The sequence below is a fragment of the Panthera tigris genome, chromosome A1 (genome assembly GCF_018350195.1).
Source record: "Panthera tigris isolate Pti1 chromosome A1, P.tigris_Pti1_mat1.1, whole genome shotgun sequence".
NCBI classification, from domain to species: Eukaryota; Metazoa; Chordata; class Mammalia; order Carnivora; family Felidae; genus Panthera; species Panthera tigris.
In genome coordinates this window covers 50,875,138-50,897,227 of record NC_056660.1, presented here as the reverse complement: position 1 = coordinate 50,897,227, position 22,090 = coordinate 50,875,138, and the positions used below count along the sequence as shown (strand labels likewise).

The window sequence follows — 22,090 nt, the reverse complement described above, 5'->3', positions numbered from 1 at the left end:
GTCAAAGATTAGTTGGCCATACCTTTGTCCATTTCTGGGTTCTCTATTCTGTTCCATTGATCTGAGTGTCTGTTTTTGTGCCATTACCATACTGTCTTGATGATTACGGCTTTGTGGTATAGCTTGAAGTCCAGGATTGTGATGCTTCCTGCTTTGGTTTTCTTTTTCAAGATTGCTTTGGCTATTCGGGGTCTTTTCTGGTTCCATACAAATTTTAGGATTATTTGTTCTAGCTCTGTGAAGAATGCTGGTGTTATTTTGATAGGGATTGCATTAAATATGTAGATTGCTTTGGGTAGTACTGACATTTTAACAGTATTTGTTCTTCCTATCCAGGAGCATGGAATCTCTTTCCATTTTTTTGTGTCTTCTTCAATTTCTTTCGTAAGGTTTCTATAGTTTTCATTGTATAGATTTTTCACCTCTTTGGTTAGATTTATTCCTAGGTATTTTATGGTTTTTTTTGTGCAACTGTAAGTGGGATCGATTCCTTGATTTCTCTTTCTGTTGCTTCATTGTTGGTGTATGGGAATGTAATCGATTTCTATGCATTGATTTTATATCCTGCAGCTTTGCTGAATTCACGAATCAATTCTAGCAGTTTTTTGGTGGAATCTTTTGGGTTTTCCATATAGAGTATCATGTCATCTGCGAAGAGTGAAAGTTTGATTTCCTCCTGGCCGATTTGGATGCCTTTCATTTCTTTGTGTTGTCTGCTTGCAGAGGCTAAGACTTCCAATACTATGTTGAATAACAGTGGTGAGAGTGGACATCCGTGTCTTGTTCCTGACCTTAGGGGGAAAGCTGTCAGGGGGAAAGTTTTTCCCCATTGAGAATGATATTAGTATTGGGTCGTTCACATATGGCTTTTATGATCTAGAGGTATGCTCCTTCTATCCTTACTTTCGTGAGGGTTTTTATCAAGAAAGGATGCTATATTTTGTCAAATGCTTTCTCTGCACATCCACCATCTTTTTAAAAAACACTTACTTAAATAATGCCAATGAGATTTTCCCCCCATATATTTAATAACAAGCATTTCTTAAAAAAAAAAAAAACAAGCATTTCTTTTCAGCAAATAAGATACCATTTAGCTACACTACTTTATCACCTTCTTTATTGCTGTCATTGGCCCCTCTGTTTCTCCTCATCCGTTAGCCATCTCCTTGATTCAATTTCCTTTTTATCCAGCTTAGATAGCACGGTCTTTTTAGAAAAAAAACATTGCTTAATCTGTATTAATTCCCTATTGCTGCTGTAACAAATTATACAAACTTGATGGCTTAAAACAACACAAATGATCCTACAATTTTGGAAGTCTGGAGTCCAAAGTGGATCTCACTGTGCTAAAATCAAGGTGTCAGTAAATCTGCATTTCTTCTGGAGGCTCTAGGAGAGAATTTATTCCCTTGCCTTTTCCAGCTTCTAGACACTGCCTGCATTCCTTGGGTTAATGCCCTTTTCTACCTTCAAAGTCAGCTATGGTTGTTTTATCCTCTCACACTGCATTACTCTGACATGTTTCTGTTGTTACAACTTCTTTGATTGTCCCACCACCCTTGCTCATTTATAAGGACCCTTGATATTACATTGGGCCCACCCAGGTAATCCAGAATAATCTCTCCATCTCAAGATGTATAATGTATTCACTTCTGCAAGGGCCCTTTCATGTAAGGCAACACATTCCCAGGTTCCAGGGACTAAGGGGAAGATACTTTTGGATGTCATTATTCTGCTTGCCACATCTTCCTTTCCCCGCTGTGTTGCACTCATCTGATAAAATTTAATCCTATACAAATCCAGCTGTTTTCTTTTTCCTTGCAGGTGAGTACCTGCTAAAAGGAGTTAGCAGTTGATACCAGTATACATACATGAGAACCAATCTCAAAAGGATCTTGCATAGCTAGACTGTCGTCGTCTTCTTCCTCCTCCTCCTCCTCCTCCTCCTCCTCTTCTTCTTCTTCTTCTTCTTCTTCTTCTTCTTCTTCTTCTTCTTTTTGATCAAGTAGTTCTGCTATGACTGTTTCAAACCTTTGCCACTCTCCTCCAACTTATGATAAATACTGCCCTCTAGCAAATGACTTCACTTTCTTAGAGAAGAAATTAAGTCCATTACACAGGAAACTTACTCATCATTTTGCTACCAAACATGCCTGTCTTAGGTTGGGATATTTAATAGCAGAACCTGAGACAGGGATTTAATGTGTATAATTCAGCAAGTTTTGAAATATATAATCAAGGTTTAGAAAATTTCCATCATCCTCAAGCATTTCCTTATCCTTTGTTACATTCTGTCTCTCCCTACCGCTTTGGCTCTAGGCAACCATGAATATACTTTGTCATTATAAATTAATTTTTACTTTATAGAATTTCATATAAATGTGATCATGTAGTATGTACTCTTTTGTATCTGGCTTCTTTCCCTCAGCATAATGATTTTGAGTTGTGGCCATGTAGTTGTATATATTAACAGTTAATTCTTTTTTTTTTTTTTTTCACCTATTGATGGACAGTTTGAGGTTTCCAGTTTTTGGCTATCACAAATGAACCTGCTTTGTATATTTGTGTACTAGTCTTTGTGCAGATATATGTTTTTGTTTGTTTTGTTTTGGTTTGGTTTCTTGAGGGATAAATACCTGGAAGTAGAATGAGTAGGTGGTGTTTCCTTCTATGATTTGCCAGGAGACTCATAAGTATCAAAAGCAGCTTATATTAATGGTTAAGATTTATTACAACCAAAGGTAGAGATAGGTAGCAGCAAAAAGAAATGTATTAGTGGTATATAGGGACTTAAGGCATAGGTTTTCTAGTCCTCCCTTGTCTGAGCACATAGGGCATGCTTTCTTTATGGCAGTGAACTATAAGGATATGTATGGAATGTTTCTGCCTGGGAACCCCATTCCAATCTTAGGATCTGAGACTTTTATGAGGGATCTGGTTCACACATAGACATGTCCTGCTGTGCAGCCAGCCATGGTACATGAAACTCAGGCATACATCATCAGTCTTGATGTTTGTGCAAAGCAATTAGACAAGCCAGTAGGCAAAGTCCATTGCTCTAGTGTATATTACAAAATCATCAATAACCAACATAAAGAAAACTCTAAAGACCACATTCCTAAGGATTGGCCAACAATCAGTCCTGGTTCCCTTGGGAAAATACAAGGACTAATTAATCATACCTGCATTGTAAACTCTTTCCTTGTGGGTGGCATGGTAGATGAATGTTTAACCTGTTAAGAAACTGTTCAAACTATTTTTCAAAATGATTATTGCATTTTATTCTTCCACCAGCAGTGTATGAGAAATCCACTTGTCTTACATCTTTGCAAATGCATGGTACTGTTAGGCTTTTAAAATTTTAGTCATTCTAAGTATATAGGGGTATTTCACTGTGGTTTTAGCTTGCTTTTTTCTAATGACTAATAATGTGAACATCTTTTCATATGCTTTTGGCTATTCATATCCTTTTATTGTGAAATGTCTTTCATATCTTCCATCTTTTTTTTTTTTTTAAGTTTATTTATTCTGAGAGAGAGAGAATGAGCAGGGGATGGGCAGAGAGCGGGAGACAGAGAATCCTAAACAGTTTCTATGTCATCAGCGCAGAGCCTGACACAGGGCTCTGTCTCATGAAGCATGAGATCATGGCCTGAGCTGAAATCAAGAGTCATACGTTTAACCAACTAAGCCAACCAGGCTCCCCATTGCCTCCTTTGTCTGTCTGTCTTTCTTTCTTTCTTTCTTTCTTTCTTTCTTTCTTTCTTTCTTTCTTTCTTACTGTCTTATTATGGAATTGTCAGAGTTCTTCATGTATTCTAGATACAAGTCCTTTGTCAGATATCTGTATCACAAACAATTCGTCCTGTTCTGTGGCTTGCTTTTCTTTTTTTTTATATAGTGCTTTAGAAGAACAAAAGTTTTGAAGTTTTATACATGTATTGATTTTTATATATATGATTCACGTATTTTGTATTCTAAGAAATCTTTGTCCCAAGGTCACATAGATTTTGTTTTGTTTTGTTTTGTTTTGTTTTGTTTTTAGTTTATTTATTTATTTTGAGAGAGGATGCGTGGGCAAGCAGGGGAGGGACAGAGAGAGAGGGAGAGACAGAGAATCCCACGCAGGGTCTGCACTGTCAGCACAGAGCCTGATGTGGGTCTCAAACTCAAACAGCGAGATCATGACCTGAGCCAAAATCAAGAGCCAGACACTTAACTGACTGCGCCACCCAGGTGCTGCCACATAGATTTTTTTCTATATTTTCTTATAGAGATTTTATAGTTTTAGATGCTATACTTAGGTTTGTGATACATTTCCAGTTAATTTTTGTGTATGGTATGAAATAAGGTTGATGTTCATTTTTTTCTTGTATTGGTATTCAGTTAATTGGCATCAGTTTTAAAAAAACTTATCTTTTTCTATTAATTTTCTTGGTATCTTTGTAAAAATTCAGTTGACCATTTTTGTTTGAACCTATTTCTGCAATTTTTTTGTTTACTTGATCTAAATATCTGTCTTTATACCAATACCATACTGTCTTCTTTACAGTAGTTTTGAATTCACGTCATATGTCTTCCAACTTCGGTCTTTTTAAAAAGTTGCTTTAGTTACTTAGGTCTTTTACATTTCTGTTTAAATTTTAGAATCAGCTTGTCAATTCTGTTTTTAAAAGTCTCTGGAATTTTTATTGAGGTTGTATTGAATTTGTGGATTTGAGGAAGAGTTGCCATTTTAATGATACTGAATCTTCTATTAATGAATATAGTTTATTTCTATTCTCTTTACTTAAGTTTTTTTTAATTACTCCCAGCAGTGTTATTTTGGTTTTCAGTGTACAGAGCTTGCACATAATTTTATTAAATTTAACTGCTGTTAATTTCATTTTTTTTAAATTTTGAGATGATTATAATAATGCAGTTGTAAAAAGTAATACAGAGATCCTGTATACCCATCACTCATTTTCCCAAGTTGCTAAGGTATTGCATAAGTATAGTAAATATCAGAACCAGGAAATTGATATTGATCCAACCTACTGATCTTATTCAGATTTCACCAGTTTTACATGTACTTATTTGTGTATGTGTATATATATTTAGTTCTATGCAATTGTGTCACATGTGTGGATCTGTGGACCATTACCACAGTCAATATATAGAAGAGTTCCATCACAAGGATTGTTTTTGCTACTCCTGTATAGCCACAGACATTCCCCTGCACTCACCCTCTCCCTAACCTCTGACAATCACCAATCTGTTCTCTATTTCTATAATTTTGTCATTTAAGGAATGATATATACATTTAATCATAGGAACTGGCTGTTGTCACTCAGCATAATTCCCTTGACATTTATGCAGGTCTTTGCATATATCATGTTTGTACCTTTTTATTGCTGAGTAAGTATTCCATGGTAAAGATTACATCATAGTTTGTGTAACCATTCACCCATTAAAGGACATCTGCGTTTCTTGTTTTGGGTTATTTTGAATAAAACTCGTATGAATATTCACATGCTGGTTTTTGAATGAACATAAGTTTTTATTTCTTTGGTATAAATGCCCAACAATGCAATTGCTGGATTGTACTGTAAATACATATTTAATTTTGTGGGAAACTGCCATACATTTTTCCAGAGTGGCTGTATCATTTTACTTTCCGATTAACAATGTATAAGAGATTTTCTCCACATCTTCACTAGCATTTGATGTTGTCATTATGTTTTATTCTAGCCAGTTTGATAGGTTTGTGCATTTTCTCATTTTGTTTTAATTTGCATTTTCCTAACGGGTCACTATAGTGAACTTGTTTGCCTTCCGTGAATCTTCTTTGGTGACATGCCTGTTCATGTCTTTTGCCCGTTTTCTAAATTGAATGGCTTATTTGTTTGTTTTTTACTGTTGAGTTTTGAAAATTCTTTATATATTCTGCATGATAGTCTTTTGTCAGGTATATGTTTTGCAGATACTTTCTCCCAGTCTGTAACCTTAATGCTATTATTTTTTTTAATTTCATATTCCAGTTGTTCATTCCTAGTATGTAGATACATTAACTCTTTCTTATTTAAAATATTGATCTGGTATCCTGTGACTTTGCTAAATCCACACATTATTTCTAGTGGCTTTTTTTGCAGATGTCTTAAGAATCTCTCCATGTCTTCTGGAAATGAAGACGTTTGTTTTCTAGTAGATATTTTCCTTTCTAACTATAATTTGTATTTCTATTTCTTGGCTTATCACACTAGCATATCTAGTATAATGTTGAATCATATTGCTGAGAATAGATATCTTTTTCTTGTTTGCATCTTAGGGTACAGGAATTTAGTCTTTTACTATGTTAGCGGTGGGTATTTCATAGATACCCTTTATCCATTTTTAGAAATTTTCTTTTATTCCTAGTTTACATACACTTTTTATCATGAATAGGTGTTTGATTTGTGTCAGATGCTTTTTCCATGTTTATTTAGGATATCATCTGTTTTCTTCTCTTCTTATTTTTGTTAGTATGAGGAATTACTAATTACTTTTCCAGTGTTGTTACCAGCCGGTTTTTTGGTTGATCATCATGCATTACCTTTTTCATATGTTCTTAGATTTGGATTGCTAATAATTGCTTGTTTTTAGTGTGTTTGGAATACATACTTACACATTATTTATCAATTAACTTCAGTACATATTTTTTCTAACAAGGAGTATTACACTTTTTCCCTAATTATTTATGGAAGAAGGATAGAATTTTGAAACCAAGTGTTTTTGGTACTTGAGGTGTCATCTTATTTATCTTGGATACTTCTTGGATATACTCCAATTTTTGGAACTTGCATTAATAGAATATCTTAAACCAGTTCTGTATATTTATAGTGTAAATGTTGTTCTCAAAAGTGTGATTGTGGCTTGCTGACTAAAATGCTGGGTCAGAACAGAAACTGACTAAGTTCTAACAAATTACCAAGCATGTGATTTTTATTATTTATCAAGATTGATAGCTAGGAGATCTTCAGGAAAGCATATATCCATAATCTACAGAAATCTAATTTCTTTTCTTTTTTTAATTTTTTTAATGTTTATTTATTTTTGAGAGAGAGAGAGAGAGTGTGTGAGTAGGGGAGGAGGAGAGAGAGAGAGGGAGACACAGAATCTGAAGCAGGCTCCAGGCTCTGAGCTGTCAGCACAGAGCCTGATGCGAGGCTCGAACTCATGAACCGTGAGATCATGACCTGAACGGAAGTGGAACGCTTACCGACTGAGCCACCCAGGCACCCCCAGAAATCTAATTTCTTAACATTACTACTATTTAAATTAGAATGAAATTGGAAGAATTGACTAAAATTAAAGTTTGTTTGGTTTTTAGTTCTGATTTCTGTTTAAGTCCCTAAATGTACTTTTAAAGCTATCAAAATGTAATTCAACGTTTGTACTAGGTCATCGAGACTCTAATACATCTGATGTTCCTTAGAAGAGCACAAAATTAATATTCTGTGATACTCAACAGTTACACTTTGTTGGTTTTATTCCTATCATGGAATAAAAAGGTATTCCTATTAGTCTTTTTGCCATTCTCCAGCCCTTGTCAGTTGGGTTATTGCTGTGTTACTTAGAGAGTAGTAAAGTGTAGAAGAAAGGGTACTTACTATAAGTTGAATCAGTAGACTTAGATTGTCTTGCTATGTCACTTATTTGACTTATACAAGTTATCCAGCATTTCTAATCTTTAATCTTTTATATAAAATGAGAATTGGTGATGATGCGAAGGAATATAGAATTGAAATATTATATCTTCTATTTCAGTCTGAAAACTTGGAGAATACGGTAATCATACCAGATATCAAATTACATAGCAATCCTTCTGCTTTCAATATTTATTGCAATGTACGCCATTGCGTTCTGGAATGGCAGAAAAAGGAAACATCATTGGCAGCTGCATCTAAGAACTCTGTGCAGAGTGGAGAATCAGATAGTGATGAAGAGGAGGAATCCAAAGAGCCCCCTATCAAGCTTCCAAAGGTAAGTCACTAAATTCCACTTGGATGGATAACCACAGGTGTTTGGGCTATAGTACATATATTTGCATTGCTAAAATACCTTGTTTTTAAATAAAATTGTGCACTCAAAAGTAATAGGGCTGATGGGTAAAAATAGGTTTGGGGCAGACCAGGAAAACTCTATGCATCTTTATAACTGGAGTGCTAACAAAATCAATAATTGGTAACCCAGTGGAGAATACTTGACAGCCCAGGAAGAAAGATCAGGGGCTTTTAAAAATGTACAAAAGCAGTAGAGTGGAAATGGAGGCTTGTAAGCACTGAGCCATTGCAGCTAGAAGTGGAGCTCTGAGCCAGTGGGCTGCCATTAAGGTGGGCGTAAGCAGAACTGCAAACTACCACCAGCCGAGAGCCATAGTAAGCTGGGGGTGCTTCCTTCTGGGGAGGGAGCCTTGTGTACAGGTATGCATTTTTATTTTTCTTCAAATAGAACTAGGAGGGCTCCTGGCTGTGCAGCTGCTGAGTTGAGAGCTTTTTGCCTTTTCTTCCTTAGGTTATGATTGTACTCTTGCTATTTTGGCTCTCCTTGCCTAGGAAAAAATTACATATGAAGCAACAAAACTTCTACATTGTTCTGATATCACTCCCTTATTTACCAGAGACATGTAAGCTAATTGGTGTTAAAGAAGCATGTACTATAGTAGAACAAACTATTCTTAAGGTACTCTCTTCTATTTAAGTGTTAGTGTATTTCAAGACTGTAATGTTATTGTATATATGGTATTTTTTCTACATTGTAGGTATAGTTAGTATTTCTAACAAAAGAATAGTGACAATATAGACATATTTTTAAAGGGGTATCTAACATAAATGATTTATATGTATATTGCCTTTTTCTAAATGTAAACATTTTTAAATGATTTCCTTTATCATAAAATGGTTCAGTATGTTGCCTTTTTACTAAACTGATACCTTAAAGCTGTGCCTTAAAAACTTTTTTATACATACACACAGGAGCTATCATGCCAATGTTTTTACTAAACTGATACCTTAAAGCTATGCCTTAAAAACTTTTATACATACACACAGGAGCTATCATGCAAATATCATGCAAATATTTTGCCATATTTCATGGTGGCTATTCCTAAGTGCACCACAGCCCTTAATCAGTACTGTTACATTCTTCTCACCTTATTCTCAGCAGATGGCTTGCTTCCTGTTTCATAGAGTAAGAGAAGTTTTGTGAACTTCCTCAGCCTTTTAGTCAACCATCTTTAAGTGTTCTTCTTGGGACTCTTCTTCCTTTAGCCCGTTTCTCTCCAGTGTCCTTAAGTATAACTTCTCTATTGGCTCCTTTCTTCTTCTTAAAACAAATAAGCTTATCTTTTCTGTGTAAGCTCCTCTAGGTAAAGAGTTTTCCATCAAGTACTGACACATCAGGAAACCGGGTATAGTGATTAAGAACCTGGGCAGTGGAGTCAAACTGCCTGCGTTCAAATACTCACCCTTAAAAATAACTGTGTAATGCTGGGGAAGTTATTTGACTTATCTGTGCCTCCATTTTGTCATCTATGAAATGGAGATAATATATACCTCACAGGGTTGTAGTGAAGATGCAGTGAGTTAACAAATGTCAAATACAAGTGTGTGAGTAAATTATAGGTATAGTTGTAAGTATCAGGTTAGGTGAAAACAAGAAATTGTGTAGGTGCAAATGAATTTGAGTTGCTTTTCAAGGAACTCCTCAATTTATTAATAAATACTTTATGTCCAAGGAAATAAACTTCTGGAAAGTCAGTGAGATCATGTGACCAATGAGAGGGGAAGAAGTGCTGAGATGCCTTTATGCAGAGGCGTTCAAAATGCTGTGGGTTAGGGCGTGGGTGGGGAATGAAACTTCCAGGTGATGTTTTTGGCAGCCATTTGCATGCCATGAAGGACCGACACAGAAGAAATGAGGCCTGTAGGACTTGAGGAGATGAGAATTTAAGGGCAGGTGAGAAACGTTAGCATTTTTCTTTTCCTTTGACCCTTCTGCTCCAGATGCTACTCTTCTACATCAGTTCCTTCCTTTTCTTTGCAATTGTTCCTCTCTTGTTCTTCTTGCCTACATGTGTGGCTGTTGCTTTCCTTCTTTTCACTGAGTTTTTTTCCTCTCCCACTGCTCTTCTCTCACATAATTAAGACAGCTTTTATTTGTTGCTAAAGTATCATTTTGATGCAATTTAATTTTCTATTTGAATTTTTTTTTTAATGTTTATTTATTTTTGAGAGAGACAGAGACAGAGCGTGAGTAGGAGAGGGGCAGAGAGAGAGAGGGAGACACAGAATCTGAAGCAGGCTTCAGGCTCTGAGCTGTCAGCACAGAGCCTGACTCGGGTCTCGAACTCCCAAACCACGAGGTCATGACCTGAGCTGAAGTCAGACACTTAACTGACTGAGCCACACAGTCGTCCCTTCTATTTGAATTTTAAAAGTTAAATTGCATTTGATTATTGTGTAGATTTTACTTGTCAGGGTTTTCTTTGCTTTTTGTTTTTTTGTAGGTCAGCAATCATTGATATTTTGTAAAGTTTATTTATTTTGAGAGAGAGAAAGAGAGAGAGAGAGAGAGAGAGAGAGAGAGAAAGAGAGAGAGAGAATGAATCCCAAGCAGGCTCTGCACTGATAGTGCAGAGACACAGAGCTTGAACTCACAAACCATGAGATGATGACCTGAACCCAAATCAATAGCTGGACGCCTAACTGACTGAGCCACGTAGGCACTCCAGTCATTGATATTTTAAAAACGACTTGGGACACCTGGGTGATTCAGTCAGTTAAGCATCCGACTTTTGCTCAGGTCATGATCTCACGGTTCATGGGTTTGAGCCCCATATCGGGCTCTGTGCTGACAGCTTGGAACCTGGAGCCTGCTTCAGATTCTGTCTCTCCCATCTCTCTCTGCCCCTCCACCACTTGCACACACACACATTCTCTCTCTCAAAAATAAGTAAACATTTTAAAAAAAGGGGGACTTTCTTACCCCCACCTAAATGCTTCATATTAAGGTTTTTACCTAAAACACAGTTTTTACCCAGCTCAAACCATCTTTCACTATCTGACTTCCAGATTCCCTATAGTGTTCCATGCTTTATAACTACATAGTTTTTTTGGTTTTTGATTTTTGGTTTGTTTTTTTTTTTTTGAGAGAGAGAGCAAGAGCACAAGGAAGGTGCAGAGAGAGAAAGAGAGAGAGGTAGAGAGAGAATCTTTCCTAAGCAGGCTCCATACTGAGCATGGAGTCCAACACAGGGCTCACTGTGAGATTATGACCTGAGCCAAAATCAAGAGTTGGATGTTTAACTGACTGAGCCACCTGGGTGTCCCTATAACTGCATAATTTTTAGTTGTTATTGTTGGGATTCATACTTCCCAGTCTTATTTGAGGCTCATCATGCCATGTATTTTGTTAAAAGATATAGACTTACATAGACTTACTTATTTATTTCTTAAGTTTATTTGCTTTTAAATTCTTTTTGAGTTATAGCAAGCAGTATATTAGGCCCTGGGAACAAAATAATGATGAGACACGGTCCCTACCCTCAAGAAAGTTATGTCTGGTAGGGGATACCAGACATGTCTAGTGACTTAAGGATTACTAGGGCATGCTGGGTGTAGTGGAACACCGTGGGTACGGATGCAGCACTGACTGTAGATGCACTTACAGGCGGAGGGAGCAGCACCATTACAAAAGTACACGTGATCTGTTTTTAGCTAGAGTGGAATAGCTGAATAGGGCAAGAGGCTGAGAGCAGGAACTAGATTGTGAAGGGCCTTCTGTGTCATGCACCCACTTTCAGATTTTGTCTTGTGATTTGGAAATACTGAAGATTTTAAGCAAAAGAGTTTGATCAGACTTGTATTTTAGTAAAATTACTTGGGTGCTAGTAAGACAAACCATAGAGGGTGGTAAGTTTAGAGCAGAGGGATCAGTTAGGCAGCTATTGCATTTGTCCCGGAAGCGTTACTGAAGGTTGCTAGTGGTGGTGTTTGGGTTACAGGAAATGTTAAGGAAGCAGAATTGACAGAATTGGTAATTAGTTGATTATGAAGGCTGAAAGAGAAAGTGGAATCGAAACATACTTCTGAAGTTTCTGGTGGCAATGTCATTTACTGCAAGAGGGGGAACTGGAGAAGAAGCAGTGCTTTGTTGGGATGATGATGATGTTTAGTTCTCTTTACTGAGTTTGAGGTACCTGTGAGGTGTCCTGTGTATACTATATAGGGCTGAAGTTCCAAAGAAAGGTCCCAGCTAAAAATAGAGACTTGCGGACTGTCACAGTGTGGGGGAAGGTAAAATAAAATTCTGTTAGAGATAGGATGGGGGTGGGATCAAGAGCATCACTTAAAAATTGTTAGTTTCAGTGGCTCCTGGGTGGCTTAGTCGGTTAAGCGTCTGACTTCGGCTCAGGTCATGGTCTCACGGTTTGTGAGTTTGAGCCCCACGTTGGGCTCTATGCTGACAGCTCAGAGCCTGGAGCCTGCTTCAAATTCTGTTTCTTTCGCTCTCTGCCCCTCCCCCACTCGTGCTCTGTCTCTCTCTCTCTCTCAAAAATACATAAATGTAAAAAAAAAATTGTTAGTTTTGAAAAGTTGTGAGAACACTTTTGGGTGTAAAGAGAAGGGAAGAAGATGGTAATAGTCATAGATAAATTTGTATGTTAGAGGATACTGCTTAGACATCTCACACCCAGACCTTTTGAGAAGCAGAATTCTTCCTCTTCTTTTTGTCCTCCTCCTCCTCTGCTGCTGCTCTTCTTCCACTCTTCCTTTTGCTCCCTTCTAGATTTTTATTTTTCATTATTTGTAAATGTCATATCTACCAAATATTTGCTTTATATAAAAAATTTTGGAAAGCAGTGTACTTCCCTCGGTGGTAGTATATAAACCTACTTTTGATTTCCTCTTGAATTTTTTTCAAATGGATTCTGGAAGTATTAGAATAGATTCTAGGACTTTTTAAAAAATCATTAGTGTATAGTTGACGTACAGTGTTGTACTGGTTTCAGGTGTCTGACATAGTAATTCAGTAATTCTGTATATTTTGAAATGTTCACCATGATAAATGTAGTCACCATCTGTCACCACACAACATTTATTACAGTATTATTGGTGATATTTCCTAGGCTGTACTTTTCATCTTCAGGACTTACTTATTTATAACTGGAAGTTTGTACTTGTTAATCCTCCTCACCTGTTTTGCCCCTCCCATCCCTTTCCTCTAGGACTTTTTAATAGAACAAGGTAAAATTTATTAAAAAATTATTAATCTAAATGTGATGTAACTAAACTTTTATGCTCATACTTGCTAGTGAAATAATAAAATCACTTTTGGAAATATATGATTTGACGAGAGCAAAATAAAACCTTGAAAGACTCATTATGTTATTTTTCTTTGGCCAAGCATGTTTTTATCTCACTTTTCTCAGCAGTGACATTGGACTGGCTGTATCAGATAGTTATTTGGGTTTTGTGTTCCTTTAAGTGTAATAGAGAGCCTTCAGGATTTAATTATTTGAAAGTAGCTGTAAAGGGAAAATTCAGTAAATTTATTTAGTGAATATAAAAGGTTATTTTCGGAAGAGAAGTGGAAGACTGTGTGTTGGGTAGTTATGGTTTTTCATTGAAAGTACCGAAGCTTAGTGTATTTAATTACTATAATCAACTACTCTGTTTAAAAGTCACATTTATTTATGTTGCTAATTATAAAGGCAGTATATATTGTAGATAGTTTGAAAAATGCAGAACATTTTTACAAAGAGGAAATAGAAATTAAAAATTAGAAATCCCTCTTAAATTCCTATTAACCAAAACATACCCACTATAAACATTTATATATATATACATTAAAAGTATATTATTTCTGCACAAATGAAATCATACTATATTTGCTGTGCTATATTTTTTTTCCTTATACTCTTCCTTCCCAATATTGAGTGGGGAGAAAGTACAGTATGTTCTCAGTGACTGTAAGACAGGATTCAGTGTGTAAAGTATAATTTCAGAGTTCATACGTATGATAAAATGTTCTCAGCCAAACCTCAAAAACAAACACAAACAAACTTATTTCACAACAACTTTTATTCCTCTGCTCAATAATTCAAAGCTAAATATGATTGGAAAACTTGAAGTTGATTTTTATTTTATTGTATTTTGAAAACATATCAATATTCTGGAAACAAATTAATTTTCCCCCTTATTAAAAAAATTTTTTATGAAGTAAGGTGCAGATGAGAATCTATAGTGGTTAACCTAGATAGGTGGGTAATTTCTCTTTCCTGATCATTTGGCTAACATTTTATGGGCTTACCAAAACCAGCTAGTGCTCTGTTCCTAAGCAGCGTATCTGAGTTGCCTATTTTAATATATTTGTTATTATGCCCTGAACTTACCAGAGAGACAGCTCAGGAACTTGTTCAGTAAGTAGCCTCACTCTTTTTTGGTAAGGTTCAGTACTTTCTCTGTTACCATAGGAATCTTATATAAATAAACCGTAGCTAAAAATGTTATCTGTGAAGAGTCTCCTTTGAACTTTGAAAAGTCATGATTGGTAGCAGTAGAATAAGCATTTTTGAAGACTGAAAGGGTAGAGTAGTTTCCCATTGGCCTCAGAACAGAGCCCTATATTTTGTGCTTAGGAGATCTTTGAGTTCAGATTCATTTCCTATAAGTGCATAAGCAGATAGAAATCTTGAACAGCATGTTTTTACTTTCTAGTGTGTTTCAGGAAAAGAAACTATATCAACTGGAAAATTTTCACTGCTTAGTGCATTTAATCAATTGAAACTCTATACAGGCCACCTCTGTAATCTTGGCTATAATTAAGTCCGCTAGTATTTTAGATAACTTCTCTAAAGACAGTCCTACTAGTTTAACTTCTCAGTCATGTCTGTATTCTTCAGAAACCTTGCAAATGATAATCAGAACTGCAAGTGACTTGCCTGCAACTGATTTGACCATTGTCTGGAAAATCTATTTCTGATTTGCAGTGGTTTTTAGCACACAACGGAGAGTAATTAAATATTTATTATATGCCTATCATGCTCCTTGTCTATAAGGAGACCACAGGAAAAAGGAAACAAAAAAGGTCAGCTATACTATAATAAATGGTATAACAGAGGTCTCTACTGGATAAGAGTCATGTACAAGGCTCATTTACCCTGTTAGAGAATAAATTCTTAGAGGACAGGGGCTGTTGTGATGTGTATCTTCATATCTCCTATAGTGAGTCGCACAAAATAAGGGTTTAAGAAACATTTATGCTCATCACACTTCTCTGTCAATCTTTAGTTACAGATGTATCTTTTGCTAGATATGGACTGAGTCAGATTTGGTTCTGATCAGGAATGATAAGATAATGAAGGTAAAAATAGCAGTGATCTTTTTGATAGGCAGGTTTTTTGGTGATTAAACCCTATAAGAAGAGGGGACACATCAGTAAACAGTAATATTGTGATTGTACCATTATAGGAATGGCTAAGACGAAACACTCCTTTTTAAATCTCTGCATTGTATGAGTTATATTGACTTTTTTCCTGCTCATAAGTAACAAGTAACATGACTTTTAACAAAAGAATGCTGATTTGTACTTGAGTCCAAATGAACTTTTAAATTAATAGAGTTTATTTTTTCTGAGTGAATGTAACCTAGTATCTACTTCATTGTTAAAATTTTTATTATATTTTATTATGGCTTCCTTGTGCTATAAATACTTTTAAAATACTGCCATTGTAGGGCGCCTAGGTGGCTCAGTCGGTTGAGCTTCTGACTCTTGATTCTGGCCCAGGTCATCATCCCAGGGTTGCGAGATGAGTGTGGAACCTGCTTATGATTCTGTCTCTCTCCCTCTGTCCCTCTCCCCTGTTTATGTCCTCTCTCTCTCTCAAATAAAATAGTGCCATAATTTTTTAACCCTTTCATGTAACTAGATGGTTTTCTGTATCTTGGAATTAAATGCCATGGGTGGTTGTGTTTTGCTTTTTTATGTGTTTTTTTGTTTTGTTTTGTTTTGTTTTAGCCTAGTAAATATTGCAGCATTAATCATTTGCTGTGGCAATAAGCTGTACTGGTGAAACTGCCTGGAAAGTGTTATTAGTTTACCTGTTATAATATATATATATATATATATATTTTTTTTTTTTTTTTCATCTTAAACAGATCATTGAGGTTGGACTTTGTGAAGTTTTTGAATTGATCAAGGAGACGAGATTTTCTCATCCATCCCTGTGTCTGAGGAGTCTACAGGCCCTGCTTAACGTGCTTCAGGGTCAGCAGCCGGAAGGCCTCCAGTCAGAGCCCCCAGAGGTCCTAGGTGAGAGCCCTGGGCATTGAATGAAGTCTTTGAATGTAAATAGCTTCTCTTACGAAGCGTGTACAGCAGCCTGTAATGCAGTTTTTTTTTTTTTAATGTATTGAAACAGCAAGGGTATAAATTTTAAGGTATTTTGCTATGTTCTACTGGAGTTCCAGTTTTAGAGTTTTAGTTCACACACAGACATTTCTTGATTATTGTGATGATGGGGAAAAAAGCAAAACATAAATCCTTGGAACGCAGAAATAATCCAAGCCTTATAAGTCACTACTAACTTAAATCGTTCTTGTTAAACCTTTGGCCGAAATAGCTCACATTGACTTTCTCTAACTTTATATATTATTCTGGATAGTTAAAAAAGTGGGAAGAAAGTGAACAAATGCTACCAACCCCAAACAGCACAATTACTTTCCAAACAGGGCATTTCTTTTGTATTCATTATAAATAAAAATTAATTTTTGTTATAGATAATGCTTTTGAATTAGTAGCAACTTCCATTAAGTAAATATGTTTGCTTTTTGTAAAGTGTATTTGAATTTTATGAACACATGCCTTTCTTGCTATTGATGCAGGTTGAACACATAAAGAAGTTAGGAGCTCTTGAGGAATAGAAATAGAGATGGAGGCATAAGTTTGAAATTGGCTAATTGATTTTTTCTGATGCTAACCATGGGCCTTGAAAGTCTAGATTTTTCTAAATCTCAAGCATTAGTTCATATCAGAATCATATGGGCCCTACCCGCAGAGTTTCTGATTCAGTAGATTTGGCATGGGGCCCAAGAATTTGCATTTAGAGTAAATTTCTGGGTGATGTTGCCAGTACTGCTCATCTGAGGACCGCACTGCTGGTCTGGACTAGAGTTTGATTTTTTTTTTTCTACTTGGCTATTTGGTGTTTATTAGACGCACATGTGAGAACCTAATTACAGATCATACAGGTTTTGTTTTGGTGGTTGTTTGTTTGTTTGGCTGTGGGGGGTGGTGGTGTCACATGGTGATTAGTTTTTGTGTTGGATTTTTTTTTTTTTTTTTTTTTTTTTTTTTTGTTTAGTCAGGGAGGAGAGTGCTTGCCATGAAAACAAGCTGAGGATTTAAAAAACACAATACCCTCCCCCACCCCATGTTATTAAACACTACTACTAAATAAAAGCTGTCATATGGTAAGAAGCAGGCACCTTGTTGATTACTGTTATGGTAACACAAGTGATCGTATTACTATTGTGATGCATTACTTGGCATCACAGCATCTTACCAAAGCTTTTTATTTATTTAATTGATTATATTTAAGGATATTTTGCTGTTCTTAGCTCTAGTTTGTCAATTAACAAATAATTGAAATATTTAAAATATCCACTAAAACCTACACATCCTATTTATTACTTTGAACAGCATGCTAGTCATTTCTTTTTCCTAGATCCTCTGCCATTCATTTATCTTTTATTAGTTGTCATATACCTTGTTTAGTATCTAGTCTATGTATAAATACTCCCTTTCCTTTATGCTTTTCAAAATAGATCTTGTTCTTAATACTGTTTTTGAAATTATAATGTGTGCTTTAGCTTAATCATCTTCTATTAAAACTTTCACCTGATTAATTTGTTTGTTTTTATTTTCTTGTTAACAGTTTCAAATGCTGCTATAATTCTTTGGTTTCTCTTTTATCCTTTCAGTGTTTGCTTCCTATCTCTTCCCTGTTTTGACTTATTTTTATATTGAGGGATTTAACATCACTTTATATTTCTTATTTGAAATGGCTTAATTAGCTCAAAGATGTAATTTGGCTCTTTAAAACTAAATTTCTATTGAAATCTGGCTGTTTTTTCCTTTGATCTAATAGCATAATCACATTAGTATGCTTTGTTTTTCATTTTATCCATGAAAATATATACATATATATATATATATATCACTCTCACTGTTGGGATAGCTTGATGATTATGATACACCAGGCTTCTTCTCTTAGCAAATGGATTTTGATTTAGAAATTGTCTAGTTAAAAAAAATCATTGTTATATCTATCTTTCTGTTCAATTGAAGGTTGGAATGTATGTTCTTAAGTATTCACTTAAATGTAATAGTATCTCCTGTGTGCTGTACTATGAGCATATAGTTCAGGGGTGATCAGTACAGACATTGTTGCTGTTATTATGGGACTTAGCATCAGACAGTTGGACGCTTGTGTGATTGCAGGTATGGGTAAATAGTATGGGGGAAAGGAGAGGAAGTTCTAGGAGTCTATAACAGGCCTCCTTGAAGATGTGACATTGGAGATTTGAAGGATGAGTAGGAAGGAGTTAACTGAGTTTCTAGGCAAAAAGGACAGCATACTATAAGTCTGACACAGAAAGGAGAATGACTGAACAAAGATTGGCTAGGATGTGGAGAGTGAAAGGAGGGAGGGCTTTGCCATAGGTGAGGAGGGAGGCAGAGACTAGATCATGTGGAGCTTCATTCATCATGTTAAGGGAGCCTGGGTATTGTTGTAGGAGAAATGGAAGGTCACTCACTATCTCCTCATGCTTAAAAAAATGTTCTTAATTTTATAGCACTTCTGTTTCCTTCCACTTGAATCTAACTTTTTTTGATGGCATAGATTCTTAGTCTTGTTTGCCAAAGTACTACCACAACCTAGAATCGTTTCTCATGCACAGGAAGAATTCAGTGAATATTTGCTGAGTAATTAAAAGATGAAGGGGCAGAAGGATAATGATGGAAGGAAGGATGGACAGACGGAGAAAGGGTAGATGAAAGGATGAGGGAAAAGGATAGTTGGAAGGAAGCACGAAGGGAAGGCTAAATGAAAGAAAGGAAAGACTGAAGGATGTACAGGCACATGAAGAAAAGTAGGGAGAATGGAAAGAAGGAAGAGGAGTAGGGACAAATTAACAAAGGAGCAAATGGATTTTAAATGGAAAACCAGATTTTTGGTTTAAAAATTCTCTTTGGATATAAAAGAACAAAAGTGAAGGTGGGAGCTGATTTTTGAACACTTTTTAGTAGTCTGATTAACAGGTGCTGATAGAGAGCATAGTTTGGGAAGATGGTCATGAGACAGAGCAAGTGGAGGAATTCGGAAGCGAAAGTGACAGGGCTTACTAGGGATGAGATACATGGGAGATGAGGAATGGACAGAGGAAGGCTAGCTCTCTGTGAGTTAACGAATAAACCACAGATGGCTTTTAGTTTTTGGTGAGTTGCAGTACACGAATTCTCTTTTCTCTTTCTTTTGCTCTCTCTTTTCCCTTTCCCTTTCTTCATCTTCCTCAATTTTTCTTTTTCTGATTCTGTTTCTTTCTCCGTCTTGAGTGTTCACTCTTTAAGGATTTTCAAAATCCCTTCCCTTCTGCAGAAGAAATGCCTACAGGTCTGTTGGTTCAGTTCTTGGACAGAGTTGTTCAGGGAATTTTGCATGGAAACTTCTGGTGACCATCAAATATTCAGGTGTTACTTTACCATCTCTGCCACTAAATGGCTTTATCATTTTGGAAAAATCTCTTTACCTCCCTGTCTCAATTTCATTGTCCATTGAGAGGAGGATATCTGTCCTATTGACTTGGAGGTTTTTCTAGGGTATAAAATGAATTACATACTTGTTTATAAATGTGAACTGCTGTTATGTTAGCAGTAAAACAATTTTATATTAAAAAAAATTATAGCATGTATTTTTTATGTATTCTGTTGTTTTACACAAACAAATTTTCTGGACACTTAACATTTTAAGAAGCTCCAATTCTTCCCAGTGTGAAAGGTTAAATAAGTACAGTGAGTAGTCTATTACTTGAGAGGATATTTCTTGAATGTGTGAATGCCTCAAGATAAATTTCTTTTAAACAACCTGGGATAGATCCATTTATTTACAAAAGTGAAGAGTTGAACTAAGTGTTCTCTGAGGTCCTTTGTATATAAATATTCTAACTTTGCGGGGGGAAGGGTAACTAAAAAGGAACTAATACAAAGTAAGTGTTCTAGCTGCCTTAAATATTTTTTTTATAATGAGGCAAGTTATAAATAAATACACATTTAATGTTCTGTATGTTGAATGAATATAACTGAGTTCTATTTTATTCACAGAGGCTCTCTTCCAGCTCCTTTTGGAAATCACTGTTCGAAGTACTGGAATGAATGACAGCACAGGACAGTCTCTGACAGCACTTTCCTGTGCTTGTCTCTTTAGTCTGGTGGCTTCTTGGGGAGAAACAGGAAGGACACTTCAGGCCATCTCTGCTATCCTCACCAACAATGGCAGCCATGCTTGCCAAACTATACAGGTATTTCATTTATAGCTGCTTAGAAGGTACAAGATGCCAGGTTGGAATTTCACCTTAATTTCTGTCAGTAGGAATCCTCTGGTTTTGCTCACTCATTATAGTGATTTGATCTATCCAAGGTTGATATGTGAATAATCCACAGTATATAAAGGTAATAAAATGAAATTTGGCAAACAGCTGTTTAACTTTTAAGCTGGGCTTTGTATCAACACTCCAGCCACCTCTTCTTTTGCATTCCCTGTTCTCTGCCCTCCCCCACCTCCCATCTTTCCCTAGTTTTTAAGTATGGAATTTTCAAGTATGCTCAGTGTCCCAATCCCTGCACTGTTCGAGAATCAAATGTAGTTTCTTATGGATTGATTTGTTTCTGAGCTTCTTCAGCTTTGCATATAACATTTTAAGCTTTTAATGTCTGATTGTGGAAGAAACTCTTTATTATTGTTAGTACTGGGAAATAGAATTCTCCTTATGGGCAAACTTGATTTAATTCCTTTGGATTGTTCTAGAAAATTGAGTAAGAAGTTACAGTTTTAGGTCTCTGTTATGTGCTCTTCACTGGCCCCTTGGACAACATCCAGAACAGATGGAAGGACTGCTTCAATCCTGTTATTAGCAGACCAAGATAGCAAAAAGGGTATATGGGTCATTTTCTTGAACTTAATTCAGCAATGTTGAACTCTCCTTGTCAAACATGAGCAATCCCCTTATTCTAGATTTCTATTCTAGATTCTAGTCTAGATTTTCCTCTTTCTGCCCTGCCTGAAATCTTCTTTTCCCTTTTTATGATCCTTAATATTTTGAATTTCCTATAATGCAGTGTTTTTCAGAACTGTGTTCTGCAGTGGTACTTTGAGGTTTGGCAAAATTTCAATTTAAACACATGCTTAAAATACACAAATAATGCTTAATTTTAATGAAATAACACATTTACATATCATATACCAAATTTTAAAAATATAGTGACCATAAAAACATGAGCTTATCAGACACTGTGTGATTTTTTCTTGTGTAGACTCCTTTCAGAGGATATGAGGTGAGATCTAAATGATGAGTTGAAAGTAGCCAGTCCAAAGGGAGGAAGTGTTACCGCTGGGGATGTGGAGGGAGAAATTTTCTTGGTATCCACATGCTAATGCATGGAGATTAAGATTAAGAGTAGAATACTGAAGTCTGAAAGAAGTTTAGTATAGTTCTAGTATAGAGAGCTTTCAGCTAACAGAGACAGGAATTACATGTTTATCTGTCTGATTGCAATATGCTTAAGCACTAGGCTGTGCACAGTTACTAGATCCCCTGAATCAATAGCTGAGGTTCCCTGGACCTGCCCTGTCACTACATTCCCATCACCAGCCCAAACACCATGTTAAAGCCTATTATCTTAACATTATCTTTTTTTAAGTTTATTTATTTTTGAGAGAGAGAGAGAGAGAGAGAGAGAGAGACAGAACAAGCCGGGTAGGGCAGAGAGAGGGAAATACGGAATCTGAAGC

The 22,090-nt window shown here is 36.0% G+C and overlaps 1 protein-coding gene across 12 annotated transcripts in view; it reads left to right on the top strand.

Moving 5' to 3' along the window:
* Positions 1-22,090, top strand: part of MYCBP2 (MYC binding protein 2) — a 283,680-nt gene that overhangs the window by 33,560 nt on the left and 228,030 nt on the right. For all 12 annotated transcript variants that reach the window (XM_042978630.1, XM_042978658.1, XM_042978633.1 and 9 more), the window contains exons 3-5: positions 7,786-8,001; positions 16,179-16,332; positions 20,404-20,600. In XM_042978630.1, coding sequence (XP_042834564.1) covers positions 7,786-8,001; positions 16,179-16,332; positions 20,404-20,600 — 567 coding nt within the window. The remainder of the gene's footprint in view (positions 1-7,785; positions 8,002-16,178; positions 16,333-20,403; positions 20,601-22,090) is intronic.